We start from the raw sequence: 17,074 nt of genomic DNA, 5'->3' as shown, positions 1-17,074 counted from the left end.
AACAGCCCTCTTCGCTTCATGCCACAGCATCTCAGCATCTCGACTGGGTTAAGGTCTGGTCCTGATTAGGCCATTCCAAAACACACATTTTCTTCTTTTTGAACCATTCTGTTGTTGGTTTACTCTTGCGTTTCAGATCATTGTCTTGTCACCCCCATCCAACTTCTGTTAAGCTTCAGGTGACGGACTGCTACCCTGCAAAATGTCTTGATACAATTTTGAATTCATTGTTCCCTCAATAATTGCAAGCTGCCCAGCCCCTGAGGCAGCAAAGCAGCCCCAAACCATGACAATAGACAATAGGTGCAGAAGTAGACCATTCAGCCCTTCGAGCCTGCACCGCCATTTTGAGATCATAGCTGATCATCTACTATCAATACCCGGTTCCTGCCTTGTCCCCATATCCCTTGATTCCCCTATCCATAAGATACCTATCTAGCTCCTTCTTGAAAGCTTCTTGAAACCATGATGCTTCTTCCACCATGCTTCACAGTTGAGATAAGGTTTTGGTGTTGGTGTGCAGTGCCCTTTCCCCTTCAAACATAGCAGTGTGCATTTCTGCCAAGAAGTTCAACTTTTGTCTCATCTGTCCACAGAACGCTGTCCCAGAAGCGTTGTGGAACATCTAGATGGTCTTCTGCAAACTTGAGACGTGCAGCAATGTTTTTTATTTTGGAGAGCAGCGGTTTCCTCTGAGGAGTCCTTCCACAAACACCATTCCTGTTCAGAGTTTTTCTTACAGAGGACACATGAACAGAGACTTTAGCAAGTTCTAGCTTTCTACTGTTACCCTTGGGTTCTTTCACACCTCCTTCAGCATTCATTGATTGGAACACTTGACTCCCAAATAGCTTTTGTAGAAGCCATTACCCCAGAGATTCACATACTTTTTGGACCCTAGACTGTGAGTGTTTAAACGGAGTACTCGGTATCGATGAGAAGAAGTACAATTGTTTGTGTGTTATTAATTTAGGCAGATTGTGTTTGCCTACCACTGTGACGATCAGACCACATTTTATGAGCAGTTAATGCAGAAAACCAGGTAAAGGGTTCACAATCTTTTTCTTGCAACTTTGGACATTTAAAAATCAAATTAGGACAAGGGGTCCTAATTGAAGCTTCAAGACCAATTTGACTAGACGAAATTGGTAACACTCTATTGAGTTGTGCCAGATCTTTCAACCAGTCAACCACAAAAGGTTAGAAGCTGTTATTTGTAACCGGAAGCAAGCGGGTCTATAGTCTTGATGAAGTTGCGGGAGCTTTGGGGGACGATGGCGCCTAACGGCGACTCCTTTGCTTGCATCTTCAGAAACAGCTCTATTTCCATCTTTAATATCTCTATTCTTCCCTTTCAGGGTTCTTTCAGAACTCTCTTCCCGGAGTTGCACCCTGACTTCAGGAATGGGACCCGCTCTTGGGGTCTCACGACTGGCCGTTATTCTATATACCAACTGTGACGGGATCGTAATATTTATTCAACATGGACTGTTCCTTTAAAAAGAGAGAGAGAGTGTGTGTGTGCGCTCTATCAGAGAGAGCACTGAACAGCCCGTGAGTTGCCATGGTTACGGCAGGGCGGAGCTACATGATGGACAGCTGGTGTTCAGCATGTTTGGATGGTCAGCTGGCTTTCCGCAGGAGACACTGACGGAACAGACACCGGGTGAGCTTTGTGTGCCCACGAAAGGGTGGGTTTTGCTCGCAGTGTGGACACGGGGTGACCGGTGGGAAGCTGTCGGTGTGTTTAACCCTCGCCTGGGTCGATAGCTTCACCGCGTGAAGACGGTCCCTTTTGTGGGGTCACAGTCGGTGACTTCAACAGGACTTCGGAGGACGACATGGAAGAATCAATGGCTTCGGCTTACTTGGAAAACAAACCACCTCCCTCTCTCCCTCTCTCCCCTCTCTGTCTATCTCTGTCTCCCTCTGTCTGTCTGGTTTTCTCTGTGTGTGTGTCTCTCTCTCTTCCTCTCTCCTCCCTCTCCCTCTCCTCCCTCTCTCCATCTCTCCCTCTCCCCCTCTCCCTCTCTCTGTCTATCTCTGTCTCCCTCTGTCTGGTTTTCTGTGTGTGTGTGTGTGTCTCTCTCTCTCTCCCTCTCCTCCCTCTCTCCCTCTCCCTCTCCTCCCTCTCTCCCTCTCTCTCTCCTCCCCCTCTCCCTCTCTCTCTCTCCCTCTCTCTGTCTATCTATCTCTGTCTCCCTCTGTCTGGTTTTCTCTGTGTGTGTGTGTATGTCTCTCTCTCTCTCCCTCTCTCCCTCTCTCCCTCTCTCTCCCCCTCTCTGTCTATCTCTGTCTGTCTGGTTTTCTGTGTGTGTGTGTCTCCCTCTCTCCTCCCTCTCCTCCCTCTCTCCCTCTCCTCCTCTCCTCCCTCTCTCCCTCTCCTCCTCTCCTCCCTCTCTTTCCCTCTCCTCCCCCTCTCCCTCTCCCCCTCTCTCTATCTCTGTCTCCCTCAGTCTGGTTTTCTGTGTGTGTGTGTGTGTGTGTGTGTCTCTCTCCCTCTCCTCCCCCTCTCCCTCTCTCTCCCCCTCTCTGTCTATCTCTGTCTGTCTGGTTTTCTGTGTATGTGTGTCTCCCTCTCTCCCCCTCCTCCCTCTTCTCCCCCTCTCCCCCTCCCTCTCTCTCTCTCCTCCCTCTCTGTCTCCCTCTGTCTGTCTGGTTTTCTGTGTGTGTGTGTGTCTCTCTCCTTCTCTCCCCCCTCTCCCTCCCTCTCCCCTCTCTGTCTATCTCTGTCTCCCTGTGTGTGTGTGTGTGTGTGTGTGTGTGTGTGTCTCCCTCCTACTCAACTCCACATCACGAACTGAACTGACTTCATACCATCGTAAGGCTGTGTCATTTACCACCTGACCTTGAAGAAGCAGTTTGGGGTTTTATATTTACACACTTATAAACTCTGCTAACCTGTTTGATTTACCTGGTTTCATTACTATATTACGTAGATACTAATAAATGGTGTTTTGTTCATAGCAAAACCAGACTCCAGGTGTGCTCCATTTCCGCTGGTCCTTTTAACCCGTTATGGGGTACGTAACACAAGGAAGCAGCCTAGAAGACGAGCGCGCCTTCAGGGGTCCGGGATTCCGTGGCTCTGGAGGCGGGCGGACTCGAGGTCGGTGCCTCCGCAGGAAACCGGTGTGCCGTGGGAGACGGAAGATCGAAAGACCCGAGTTCTCTGGGCGCGGAGCTCGGAAAAAGTGACGCAGCAGACTTTTAACATCGTGAACCAGCGAGTCGTTTGTTATGTCTCCCCCTCTCGCTGTGAAACGGGGACACTGTGGTAACTTCTTCTTTACGAAAAGACCAGTCGACAATTTGATGGCCAGAAGAGCATCCTTACCTGGGACGGCAAATGATATTTACCATACAAAGGCTTCCAGGTACCTCGTGCGGCCTGGGTGGAGGAACTACATACAATGCATACTGGGAGTGAAAAGAGCGGAAGTACAGACCCCGCCAACCCCGGATCCCATTACCAACAGCTTCCCGATTAGTATTAACTGACTCTTAATAATACTCACATTACAACAGACACCTCTTTCTCCCTTATTAGGGAGAGAGAGAGAGCCTGTGGTATGTCGAATACTGGGTGAATGAGCAGTCTTTGGGGTTCTGCAAGTCTGTGTCTTTATCGATGCTTTGCTGCACGCTGGAGTGCTCGGTGGTTGGGGGGGGGTGCCAATGTTTTTTTTTGCTAGTGGGGAAGGATTGTCAATTTGCTGCTATTTATGCATGGGTGGGGGCTTTGGGGCTCAAACATCTAACTATCATTCATTCTTTGGGGCACTTGTTTTTGTGGATGGTTGTGAAGAAAAAGAATTTCAGGATGTATATTGTATACGTTTCTCCGACATCAAATATACCTTTGAGCGTGATTTTAATGCCCGTTGCCCAGAATGGAAGTTCGGTACAGATGCGCCTGCTGCCCCCCAAGGTGACCATGCATGATGAGCCCCCCCCCCCCCCCCCCCCCGGTATTGTGCTATCAAACAATTCAGTTGCGGAGGGTGAGGCTGAAAGCAACCTCGTCCGAAACCAGTGTCGCAATTGTTGCCTTCTGAGTCGCGAGGAAAGGGTCTTTGGCGCCGAAGTTGAACGAGCTGATCCGTCGAGAGAGGAGAGTGACGTCAGGTGGGAGGTGGGAGGCGGGGTGCACCATGACCTCAGCTTGGTGTGGTTTGAAAATAAAGTCCACAGTCCCAGACTTTAAGGACCAAGGACCAAGTACTTTACATGGACGGACAAGGCCCTATCAATATCAAGTCAAGTCACTTTTATTGTCATTTCGACCATAACTGCTGGTACAGTACACAGTAAAAATGAGACAGTGTTTTTCAGGACCATGGTGTTACATGACACAGTACAAAAACTAGACTGAACTACGTAAAAAAAAACACAGAAAAAAAAAACTACACTAGACTACAGACCTACCCAGGACTGCATAAAGTGCACAAAAACAGTGCAGGCATTACAATAAATAATAAACAGGACAATAGGGCAGTAAGGTGTCAGTCCAGGCTCTGGGTATTGAGGAGTCTGATAGCTTGGGGGAAGAAACTGTTACATAGTCTGGTCGTGAGAGCCCGAATGCTTTGGTGCCTTTTCCCAGACGGAAAGGAGGGAGAAGAGTTTGTATGAGGGGTGTGTGGGGTCCTTCATAATGCTGTTTGCTTTGCAGATGCAGCATGTGGTGTAAATCTCCATGATGGCAGGAAGAGAGACCCCGATGATCTTCTCAGCTGACCTCACTACCCGCTGCAGGGTCTTGCGATCCGAGACAGTGCAATTTCTGAACCAGGCAGTGATGCAGCTGCTCAGGATGCTCTCAATACAACCCCTGTAGAATGTGATGAGGATGGGGGGTGGGAGATGGACTTTCCTCAGCCTTCGCAGAAAGTAGAGACGCTGCTGGGCTTTCTTTGCTATGGAGCTGGTGTTGAGGGACCAGGTGAGATTCTCCGCCAGGTGAACGCCAAGAAATTTGTTCAGCGACATAGGTTTCCAATAGGTTTCAATGAGATCTCCCCATTCATTCTTCTAAGCTCCATCGACAGCCCTCAAATGCTCCTCATACATTAACCCTTTTATTCCCAGAATCATGGCCGCTCTCTAAAACCAGCACATCCTTTCATCAGGAAGGGGCCCCAAACTGCTCCAAATAGGGCCTGACCAATGCCTTATCTGACTGGCCTCTGCATTACGTCAACTGCAAGGAATGAGCAGGTCTGTCTCAACCAGCGCAGCCGATTTTAATGACCTGTACCTTGCAAGACAAGCGGTACAAAGGTCTTTTTTTTTGTTTAATTGGACTAATAACTGGACGCTTTATAAGGTTAGTCTGAAGGAGCTGCTCTTCCCAAAAGATAAAGGGGGTGTAACTGCCTTGTCCTATTCTCTGCCATAGTGAACGTCAGAGCATACAGTGAAATACGTCAACGACCGACATGGGCCAAGAACTGTAGTGGAGCATCCCACAAGTGTCACCACGCTCCCAGCACCAACGTAGCATGCCCGCAGCTTACTAATCCTAACTCATTTGTACGTCTTTAGACTGTGGGAGGAAACCGGAACACCCGGAGGAAACCCACGCGGTCATAGAAGCTGCTTACAGGCAGTGGCGGGACGGTACTAGCTGGGACTCTATAGTGTTTTGCTAACCGCGACTACGCCAATTTCAGATAATAGTTTTATTCATAGATATTTTGGTAGCCATACAGAACAGAAACCACTGTCCCAATGGTCCATGCCAACTAAGAGTAATGATTTCCTCGTATCCCCCTAACCCAGGGGTTCCCAACCTGCGTCCACCATTCCTCGGTTAATGGTAAAGCTCCATGGGTTGAACGTGTTTGTGGGGACTGCTGCTCCAAACCTTTCCTGTCCAAGTGTATTTTTAAAATATCACCACTGCCTGTGAGGAGTTTGTATGCTCTCTCCCCGTGACCGCATGGGTTTCCCCCGGGTGCTCCGGTTTCCTCCCGCAGTCCAAAGATGTACCGGTTGATAGGTTAATTGGCCCGTGATTCGGCTTTGATTAAATTGGAGGATTTCTCCTACTCCTCCTCACATTCCTCCCCGATCCTCCTCCACCCCCTACTCCCCCTCCTCCCCACATCCTCCTCCTCCCACTCATCCCCTCCCTCTCCTCCTCCTCCCCTCCTCCTCTCTCCTCCTCCCCTCCTCCTCTCTCTTCCTCCCCTCCTCCCCTCTCTTCCTCCCCATCCCCTCCTCCTCTCTTCCTCCCCATCTCCTCCTCCCTCTTCTAGCCCCTCCTCTCCTCCTCCATCTTCCACCCCTCCCCTCTTCCCCCTCCACCCCTCCCCTCTTCCCCTCCTCCCCCTCCCCTTCCCCTCTACCCCCTCCCTTCAAAGACAAAGAACCCCTTTTTAAAAAGACTGTCAAGCACCCAGAATGCAGAGAACAAAACACAATGTGCGAACAATATAAAAGTAAGCGAAGCCCACGAGAACGAGAGCCCGTCCACGGCCTCGGTTCACGTCAGGGCCGGGTAAACGAGGCGGAGCAGCGGGCTGAGCTGGACCGTGGCCCCGACAACCGGACCCTTTCAATCCGGCCGGTCCAAATCCCACCACCTACATTCAGCCCGGCGCTTAAATCGATCGAATCTCAGGTCTTCCCTCGCCCTCCGCTGCTTCGCCTCCACTCGCCTCGCCTCAGCTCAGCCGCATCGAATCGCCTCCACGTCCGAAGGGAAGTTACGGGCAATAGCGGTGATCATTTACCAGAGAAAGAGCGCGATTAATTTTTAGTTGTTTCCTTTGTTTTGTTTACCAACACTACGAAGCCGCTGAGCTTCGCCAGTGCCACATAAACCATAGTTCAGAAGCTGTCCTAAAAAAATCAAGCCGTTAACTATCTGTGAAATGAGGAATATTGACGCCATCTTTGTGGCCGTTTACTTAGCCACTAACACAGGGCTCGGAATTGGGACCACAGCTGTTTACCATTTACGTTAACGATTTGGATGAAGGCATAGAAAATAGCATCAGCAAGTTTGCTGATGATACTAAGCTGGGTGGCAGTGTGACATGTGACGAGGATGTTAGGAGAATTCAGGGTGACTTGGATAGGCTGGGTGAGTGGGCAGATACTTGGCAGATGGCGTTTAATGTGAATAAGTGCGAGGTTATTCACTTTGGGAGTAAGAACAGGAAGGCAGATTATTATCTGAGCGGTGTAGAGTTGGGTAAGGGAGAAATACAAAGAGATCTCAGAGTCCTTGTTCATCAGTCACTGAAGGTGAATGAGCAAGTGCAGCAGGCCGTGAAGAAGGCTAATGGAATGTTGGCCTTTATTACAAAGGGAATTGAGTACAAGAGCAAGGAAATCCTCTTGCATTTGTACAGAGCCCTGGTGAGACCACACCTGGAGTATTGTGTACAGTTTTGGTCTCCAGGGTTAAGGAAGGACATCCTGGCTGTAGAGGAAGTGCAGCGTAGATTCACGAGGTTAAATCCTGGGATGTCTGGACTGTCTTACGCAGAGAGGTTAGAGAGACTGGGCTTGTACACGCTGGAATTAAGGAGATTGAGAGGGGATCTGATTGAAACATATAAGATTAATAAGGGATTGGACAAGATAGAGGCAGGAAATATGTTCCAGATGCTGGGAGAGTCCAGTACCAGAGGGCATGGTTTGAGAATAAGGGGTAGGTCATTTAGGACAGAGTTAAGGAAAAACTTCTTCTCCCAGAGAGTTGTGGGGGTCTGGAATGCACTGTCTCAGAAGGTAGTGGAGGCCAATTCTCTGGATGCTTTCAAGAAGGAGCTAGATAGGTATCTTATGGATAGGGGAATCAAGGGATATGGGGACAAGGCAGGAACCGGGTATTGATAGCAATTGATCAGCCATGATCTCAGAATGGCGGTGCAGGCTCGAAGGGTCGAATGGTCTACTTCTGCACCTATTGTCTATTGTCTATTGTCTATAACCCTCTGTTGTAACTTCTAATTTTCAAGATTGACTTTCTGTGTCCGGTTATATCGAGTTAACATTTCCCTGGCATACTGTACTATTAACCTTCGAAGCCCGGAGGTCGATCCCACATCTGGAGGTCGTATCACGATGGCCAAAGGCTAGAGGCCCAGAGGCCTGGCCTACGGTTGGAAGACTGTCGGTGTGTGTGGGGATGGGAGGGAGGAGAGGGGCTTGTCCTGACGTCGTTTCCCCGTTGCTTGTTGAGTTCTGTGTTGTTCTGCGCCAGGCTTTGCGGGCATGTTACATTGGCACCGGAATGTGTGGCCGCGGCACATCGCTGGGTTGTGTTGGTTGTCAACGCAAGCTTACATTTCAACGCACAGCTCTGAGCGGAAGTCCTGGGCACGCATCTATACGGCCAGGGCGCCTGAGACCTTACTGTGTTTGTCAATGTGGGGCGGAGAGCGAGTTTGTAAATCCGGCGGGAGGGAAGGGACTTTGGGAATGGCGAGGGTGGAGTGTGGGACAGTTGGCAGAGAAGGAGTGCCAGGGGCAGGGGGTGGCATGCCACCAGGCAAAGCCATTTGACTCCGAACAATTTGTTTATTGATCATTACAGAATGTCGCTCTGGTGCTTCCCTCTCCCTTCCCCTTTCCCACTTCACTTTTTTAAGATAATAGTTTTATTCGTGGACAAGTATTTTGAACAGTATGTTGACTAAACATGGGAAAAGGGGACTAACTTAGGTGGGAACCTTGGTTGGCATGGACCAGTTGGGCGAATGAGCTCGTTTCTTTCTATCTGTCTGTCAAGGTGTCTGTCCGTCAGTCTAGGTGTCTGTCTGTCTGTCTAGATGTCTGTCTGTCCGTCAGTCTAGTTGACTGTCTGTCTATCAATTGATCTAGATGTCTGCCTGTCTAGCTGTCAGTCTAGCTGTCCGTCTCTCTCTGTCAGTCTGGGTGTCTGTCCGTCTGTCAGTCTAGATGACTGTCTGTCCGTCAATTGATCTAGATGTATCTGTCAGTCTGGGTGTCTGTCCCTCTGTCAGTCTAGATGACTGTCTGTCTGTCTACTGATCTAGATGTCTGTCTATCTGTCAGTCCGGGTGTCTGTCCGTCTGTCAGTCTAGATGACTGTCTGTCTGTCTACTGATCTAGATACATAGATACGAGCCTAAGACTTGCACAGTACTGGACGTGTCATAAATAAATCTGAATTTGCAACATCTTCGCACTGGAAATATTAGACACATCTCACTCCACCTACAAACGTTGCCTGACCTGTGATTCTCACTGGTTTCTGTTTGAACCGTTCAGTATTTAAGCTCAACGCGTACTTTGTTGTTCAGTATTTAAGCTATTGTTTATTTTTTTTCTCCTGTACCTCTGTCACTCTGTCACTAGATGGAGCCATTGTCCTACGTGTCTTTGACATGTCTGAAACATGTGGACAGTGGCTCAGACAGTCCAGCCATTCAGAGATTAGCTTTACCTGTCACGCTTACATTGGAACGGTAAATGAAATGCACAGTTTGCCCCAGCGACCAACGCACTATCACCAATATGGGGTGCCCACAAATCCTTAACCCCAACCTGTACATCTTTTGATTTGGACTGTCGGAGGAAACTGGAACACCCGGAGGAATCCCACATAGTACAGACTCTTCACAGGGAGCCGTGGGAATTGTAAAGTACTGTGCTAAACGCTATGTTATCATGCCACCCACATGATAGAGCATAGAGCATAGAAATCTACAGCACATTACAGGCCCTTTGGCCCACAATGTTGTGCTGACCATGTAACCTAAACTGCCTAGAATTTCCCTACCGCATAGCCCTCTATTTTCCTAAGCTCCATGTACCTATCCAAGAGGCTCTTAAAAGACCCTATCATATATGCTTCTACCGCCTATTGCATTCCACGCACCCACCACTCTCTGTGTGGAAAAACTTACCCCTGACGTCCCCTCTGTGCCTACCTCCAAGAACCTTAAAATTGTGCCCCCTCATGTTAGCATTTCAGCCCTGGGGAAAAGCCACTGGCTATCCACACGATCAATGCCTCTCGTCATCTTATACACCTCGATCAGGTCACCTCTCATCCTCCGTTGCTCCAAGGACAAAAGGCCAACCTATTCTCATAAGGCACGCTCTCCAATCCAGGCAACAATCTTGTTAATCTCCTCTGCACTCTCTCTATAGTATCCACATCCTTCCTGTAGTGAGGTGACCAGAACTGAGCACAGTACTCCAAGTGGGGTCTGACCAAGGTCTTAAATAGCTCTGAGCTTATATAGCCTATGATTGGAACTTTCTCTCAAACTACCCAAAAATTTGTTTCTTTTTTTCCACTATTTCTGGTATTTTATCTTGATCATCATACTGAAGACAGTTTCCGGGTATTTCATCCATGTCTCAACCATTTCCTTTTTCTACATCACAGTTTTAATACTAAAGATTGTGAGGGGCTGTTCTCCTTTAGACTGTGTGGAATTGGTGGGTTGGGGCCATTATGTGGTCTGCCTATGAACAGTGGGCAGATACTTGGCAGATGGCGTTTAATGTGAATAAGTGTGAGGTTATCCACTTTGGGAGTAAGAACAGGAAGGCAGATTATTATCTGAACAGTATAGAGTTAGGTAAGGGAGAAATACAAAGAGATCTAGGAGTCCTTGTTCATCTGTCACTGAAGGTGAATGAGCAAGTGCAGCAGGCAGTGAAGAAGGCTAATGGAATGTTGGCCTTTATTACAAAGGGAATTGAGTACAAGAGCAAGGAAATCCTCTTGCATTTGTACAGAGCCCTGGTGAGACCACACCTGGAGTATTGTGTACAGTTTTGGTCTCCAGGGTTAAGGAAGCACATCCTGGCTGTAGAGGAAGTGCAGAGTAGATTCACGAGGTTAATTCCTAGGATGTCTGGACTGTCTTACGCAGAGAGGTTAGAGAGACTGGGCTTGTACACGCTGGAATTAAGGAGATTGAGAGGGGATCTGATTGAAACATTTAAGATTATTAAGGGATTGGACAAGATAGAGGCAGGAAATATGTTCCAGATGCTGGGAGAGTCCAGTACCAGAGGGCATGGTTTGAGAATAAGGGGTAGGTCATTTAGGACAGAGTTAAGGAAAAACTTCTTCTCCCAGAGAGTTGTGGGGGTCTGGAATGCACTGCCTCGGAAGGCAGTGGAGGCCAATTCTCTGGATGCTTTCAAGAAGGAGCTAGATAGGTATCTTATGGATAGGGGAATCAAGGGATATGGGGACAAGGCAGGAACCGGGTATTGATAGGAATTGATCAGCCATGATCTCAGAATGGCGGTGCAGGCTCGAATGGTCTACTTCTGCACCTAAGACTGAAATGGGAAATGTCTTTATCGCAATAGTTGTGGTTGTTCTGATGTCCCGACTTCGGAGGTTTTCAGATGCTCGGTCGTTGAGTATATTAATGAATGGTTCATTAAGGTTGTTGTAGCTGGGGAGTGGTAATGGGGACAAGCTGCCACTACCTATTAAATGCTCCCAATGGCGCGCGTCTCAAATAGCCTCTGACAACCAAGCCCAGCTCCTGGCCTTCACGTGGAGCTACTAAACCTGGCTGGACCATCTCTACTGTCAGGAGAAGAGGCAAAGGTGGGATACTGGTGCCTTAAAGCCAATCACCCTGGGCAGACGGGGCTCATCAGCCGCGGTTGGCAGCTCATGTATTTATTTATTTATTGAGGTACAGTGCGGAATCAGCCCTTCTGGTGCCGCCCAGCAATCTCCCCCGGCTTCATCCTAACCTAATCGCGTGACAATTTCCAATGACCAATTAACCGACCAACCGGTGTGTCTTTGGACTGTGGGAGGAAACCGGAGCACCCGGAGGAAACCCACGCGGTCACAGGGAGAGCACGCAAACTCCTCACAGGCAGCGGCGCGAATCAATCCCCGGTGGCCGGCACTGTAAAGCTTCGCGCTGACTGCTATCGCTACGGCGCTGCCCAGGAGAAGGAAGCCTCTGATCTCAAACCTCTGCTATGCCCGCTCGCGGGGAAGGCTTCAGGAGCGAACCCCGAGGGAAAAATCCGGAGCTGGAGCCCCTGAGGCAGTCCTCCGTTGAGTTCAACGCTGACTGGCGACTCCTGCGACTGTGTCGGTCTCTGCGTTCCTTTGGGTTCGTCAGATGCGTGGAGAGGGGGAGCTTGCTACATGGTCAACAGCTTGCTCTCCATATCGTACTGCCCAGGCTAGCGTATCACACAACATCCATGGTCGACCCTGACCGACGGAGGTCTATTAATAACTGAGGTGAGTTTTGGGCTAAACGAAGGATGGGGACCAAGCAAGAAAGTGGAGAGATGAGGCCAAGATCAGACCAGCCATCGTCATAGTGACGGGGTGAGCACGCTTAAGGGGCCAGATAATCACCGCCCTTTTCACATGCACTCGAGACCTGCAATTACTTCTGCTATTCTTTTACGTAGCTATAGAAACTCTTACAATCGGCATTCTTTTTCCCTCAACCTCTTTATTTCATATTCCAGGACCTCCAGCGGTTGATTCTGTTTGTTCGTTGCTGCTCCCCAGACTGTCGACTCTGTTGGGCTTGAAATTCTGCCCTGTATTCTTTTAGGAAGAGAGACAACCAACACCGGAATATAGCAACACGTGGCTTTATTGGCTGGAATCGTAACTGGTACAGCGAGTCGACGGAATCGCTGGAGAAGGCGCGCTTTCTGGCCTCTCCTTACAATCTGCTCTTATTTATATCCCTTTTTCCCCCCACCACAATACCCCGTTACATATTAGGTAATATCGGGCACTCGTGTCCATCTATTGGCCCATAGCCAGATGCTCACGAGTTTCTTTTGTTTACTGTATCGCGTGACACTAATAGTATCGGTGTAGCGGGGTCCCCAGTTTCGCTCCCCCTCGCTCGCATTCCAGCTTCCTAACATGATGTGCGTTACGTGAGCCACTCCTGACCTGTAATGGCGGTCCCGAATTAACCCCAACACGAATTAACCCCGACACAAATTAACCCCAATACTAATTAACCCCAACACTCCCTCCCTTGGCCTCCCAGAGGCCACATCCCCACATCCCTTACAATCTTTTCCGAGGCTGCCGGGATCAGGCAGGGAGGTGAGTGTCCCCCAGCACTCTTTGACGTGTCCTCCCTATTTGCACATCCTGATTTGTCCGACCTAGGGTCACAAAATATGGGTAGGGGTTCCCTAAACATTCGCAATTTTTACAAGTAGCATGCAACATTTCAGAAAACTTATTCAAAAACAACTCTCAATTTCCTCCTTGGTATGGCCCATTCCAGTCCGTGTTCTCCCATAGTGCGTCTGCTTTCGGGAGGGCCTCGATCGCCCCTTCCACCGGGAACAAGGGTGCCTGGTACGCCGGTGGAGGTCCATCCTTTCCAGTCAAGGCTCGATCTATAGTTCGGACCACTAGGGTCCTGATGCAGGGTATGCAACAACAACCACACGTGATAAAGATAGCAATTGAAATAGACAGTCCCAGTGCCAACTGTCCAAGTAGGACCCCCCATTCCCCAAACGTACGTTTCAACCAATTCAGCACTGGGTTATTGACTCCTGAGTGTTACTTTAGCTCATTGGCCAGGGATCGCAATTTAGTCAAGCCCTTGGTTAGTGATCCGTCCGGGCCTGTATTGTTCGCTATGGACATACAGCACATGTCACCAAACAGGGCGCACACTCCGCCCTTCTCTGCTAAGATCATGTCTATGGCAATTCTGTTCTGCAGGGTCATTAGGGACGTCTGTGATAGCTGCTCGTGGACAGCTTCCGCGATGTCCCTGGTTAGATTAGCCAGCCTCTGAACGTTATAGTGGATCAGGTTGATCCGGTTGACATTTTTATTGGTGGTGATTGGGAATATGGCTGAAAAAAGTGGAAAGCTCTCAAAGCCTGCAGCTACCTCGTCTGCCAGTTTATATTCGTCCGGGATGTTTCTAGCCTGACCGATAGCATCGATCCATATCCCATCGGGGTTCCTTTCCCCCCTTTCAGTGAGCGCCCTCTTGTTCCTATACCACCTCCCGATTTCATCAGGGATTGGGTTGAGGGTGTAGTCCCCTGGATTCTTTGCCGCAATGAAAAGAGGTACATTTAGAGTGATCAGGGTGCAGGTCCCCTCCCAGTTTACAGGTAGCCAATTATATAGGACCCGTTTCCCACAGTACCACCAGAGGTCCGCCCTGCTGACAGTCAGCATGGTGGCGTTTTCGGTGCCAGTAAGACTGATCCGGGTAGAACATGCACTGTCAGGTAGGTTGCCCACTCTGTAGGGCTGATCCGACGGGGACAGGTTAGTAACGCAAGTGATGTTCCTGATCGGGTCCACCCTAAAGGCTGGTGGGGTCACATTGGCCGGGGCCATGGGGAAATAGGTTTCCCAGGACTTACACCCGGCAGAGGGGTTGGTTAGTGACATGAGTTCGAGGGCGCAACGGAAGGTGTCATTTCCTTCCTCGAAGGGGCTGGGACTCATGAGGAGTGTGGGTTTCCCCGTAGCACATACCCAGCAGTCCCCTATCGCTGCCTGGGTGGTGTATTGGACCACTCGGTCAACCCAGGCGTTTGCTTCCACGTACCCTGTCTCAATTGCAATATACTCCCGGGGAGTTATCTTATTCGTGTCCGAACTCTTTACCAGAACAGGGCTGGCTGTGGGACCCAATCCTGGGTCTGTGTGGGTTCCCAGATTGATCCGGATAATTCCCCATGGGTCTCGGCCTGTCACGTCCGCCCTTATGATCAGGTAGAGCACGCCCCCTGCCCCCTGTTCTTTGACCCGCGATGAGTGGAGCAGGTCTGTGACGACCATCCCTTCATACTAAAAGGGTTGTGTATTTCTTCCTTGAGTGTCAGGATTAACGGGTTCACTCCCTGCTTTCTTCCCCAAACAGAGCCCCTGTAAAGGCTCACCTTCCTCTTAAACTCATAGTAGGGTTTGGAGGACCCTCGATTGTTTGGCCTCTTATCCAGCCAGGACTGGTCTGGGCCTGTCCACCACCATACATTTATCCATGCGCTACACTCCTTTACCCATGGGTTCGGGTATCCCAAGGTGAATGGACACATGTAGACATTATACCCAGTCCAGGCTTTCTTGTCGCCCCAACAGTTGATCACATCGCACAGGTCAAACTGGAATGTCCTACCTGTATGAGGGTCCGCATTAAGGATGATATTCGCTCCGCACGCATCTCCTCCCCTTCCCGCTTCGGCCATCGGCGCCTTACCTAGGAGCATTACTCCTACCCATATCAGGGTTTTCCATGGCGTCATCCTCCTCGGCTTCCTCCTCCTCTATGTCGGAATCGGGATCAATCGGTCTTCCTTTCTTTGTCCTGGAGCAGTGCGAGAAATGGTGCCAGTTATTGTCCCCCTCCCTTCTTACCTTTTAATGCCCTGTTGGAGACCTCGGCGACAGGGTATGGACCATGCCACCGTTTTCCGTTCCAGGTGAGCTTCCCCGGGCCTCGGAGGAACACTTCCACTCCTACCTTGATGGTGTCCGACCCCTGCGGCTGCTCACTGTTAGTTTATTGAACTCGCAGTTATCAATTTTACCATATTTCTAAAAACTCTCATATACTCTGTTACTCAACACACCAATGTCTGAGTTTTGGTAACTCGAAATTGAAGTGCTCCATGGCTCCCTAGTACACAGAGAGGATCAAATGTGGGACGGTCGCCTTTCAAAACCTGACCTTCGCGTGGGAGCTTTCTCCTCTTAACAACCAGTCTAAGGTAGGCGCCGTCAGTATCCCTGTGTACTACGGTGTACCGCGACACTTTTCTCCTCCTCACTCCTGAGACTTTTATGTCCTTCGTGGGCGGCGGGTACCCTCACTCAGAAGACTTTTTCACGGGCGGAGAATCTTCCTAAAAACAGATAAGAGTTAGTACTTACCAGTCACGATTCTGCACCGGGAATGATCTCTCCCAGGGTAATTTGGGGTTGGTGAGGATCCGTCAGCAGACAAGATCTAACTCAGTGATTTAACTATCTAGTGGAAGTCTTCGATATAACAGGCACTTCCTGACCTTAGTCGAGCTTGCGGCCGCAAGTTGTCTGCCGTCGGACCCGCCAGCCTGTGTTGTCTCTCCCTCCCCACGTCGGGGTCACCAAATGTTGGGCTTGAAATTCTGCCCTGTGTTCGTTTAGGAAGAGAGACAACCAACACCGGAATATAGCAACACGTGGCTTTATTGGCTGGAATCGTAACTGGTACAGCGAGTCGACGGAATCGCTGGAGAAGGCGCGCTTTCTGGCCTCTCCTTACAATCTGCTCTTATTTATATCCCTTTTTCCCCCCACCACAATACCCCGTTACATATTAGGTAATATCGGGCACTCGTGTCCATCTATTGGCCCATAGCCAGATGCTCACGAGTTTCTTTTGTTTACTGTATCGCGTGACACTAATAGTATCGGTGTAGCGGGGTCCCCAGTTTCGCTCCCCCTCGCTCGCATTCCAGCTTCCTAACATGATGTGCGTTACGTGAGCCACTCCTGACCTGTAATGGCGGTCCCGAATTAACCCCAACACGAATTAACCCCGACACAAATTAACCCCAATACTAATTAACCCCAACAACTCCTTGGGGCAACAAATGAACTGTTGGAGGAACTCGTCAGTATTTGTACAGAGGAGTCACCTCCCAACTGTGCGTACTCGTGGAAACGTAAAGTGGTTCAATTCTCAGGCCCAGTATATCCCTAGTGCGATCATTGGTGAGCTGGAAACATCCTGGAGCTTGTAAGGCCTGTAAATTACTTAATTCTAATGAAACGGTATAGGAAATAATTTTATTTCCTGTTACATACATATTTTGCGTATTAGTATTAATGATATCCTTTGATGTGCTTGCTATCTTGTACGTGCGAAGATCGGTCTCAAGCCGCGGCCTTGCCTGATTACAGTTGCTGGGGGAGAGGCGTCAGAACTGGTGTGCTCCAGAGGGGTGGTGCTCCGTCCGGGCTGGAGTCAGGGCCCAGTGTTGGCACGGCAAAAGACTAGTTCCGTTGTGGTCGTCTGCAGATCTCAGCGGTATTGGGTGGCTTGAGGCTAGTCTCTTTTATTAGTCCCGTGAGCCAGTAGGGTTGGTC

The 17,074-nt window shown here is 49.6% G+C and overlaps 1 protein-coding gene across 1 annotated transcript; it reads right to left on the bottom strand.

Annotated features, from left to right (window-relative positions):
* Window positions 1-12,575: 12,575 nt before the first annotated feature.
* Window positions 12,576-15,687, bottom strand: LOC140717624 (uncharacterized). The gene is made up of 2 exons (XM_073031208.1): window positions 15,359-15,687; window positions 12,576-15,308 (listed from the first exon to the last, which is right to left on the bottom strand). Exon 2 carries the CDS (start codon window positions 14,780-14,782, stop codon window positions 13,535-13,537), a length of 1,248 nt encoding a protein of 415 aa, XP_072887309.1. The 5' UTR covers window positions 14,783-15,308; window positions 15,359-15,687; the 3' UTR covers window positions 12,576-13,534.
* Between the last annotated feature and the right edge of the window lie 1,387 nt (window positions 15,688-17,074).

This window comes from Hemitrygon akajei, chromosome 28, assembly GCF_048418815.1.
Source record: "Hemitrygon akajei chromosome 28, sHemAka1.3, whole genome shotgun sequence".
NCBI classification, from domain to species: domain Eukaryota; kingdom Metazoa; phylum Chordata; class Chondrichthyes; order Myliobatiformes; family Dasyatidae; genus Hemitrygon; species Hemitrygon akajei.
Note: the sequence above shows the minus strand (reverse complement) of the source record. Positions and strands in the feature narration are given on the sequence as shown.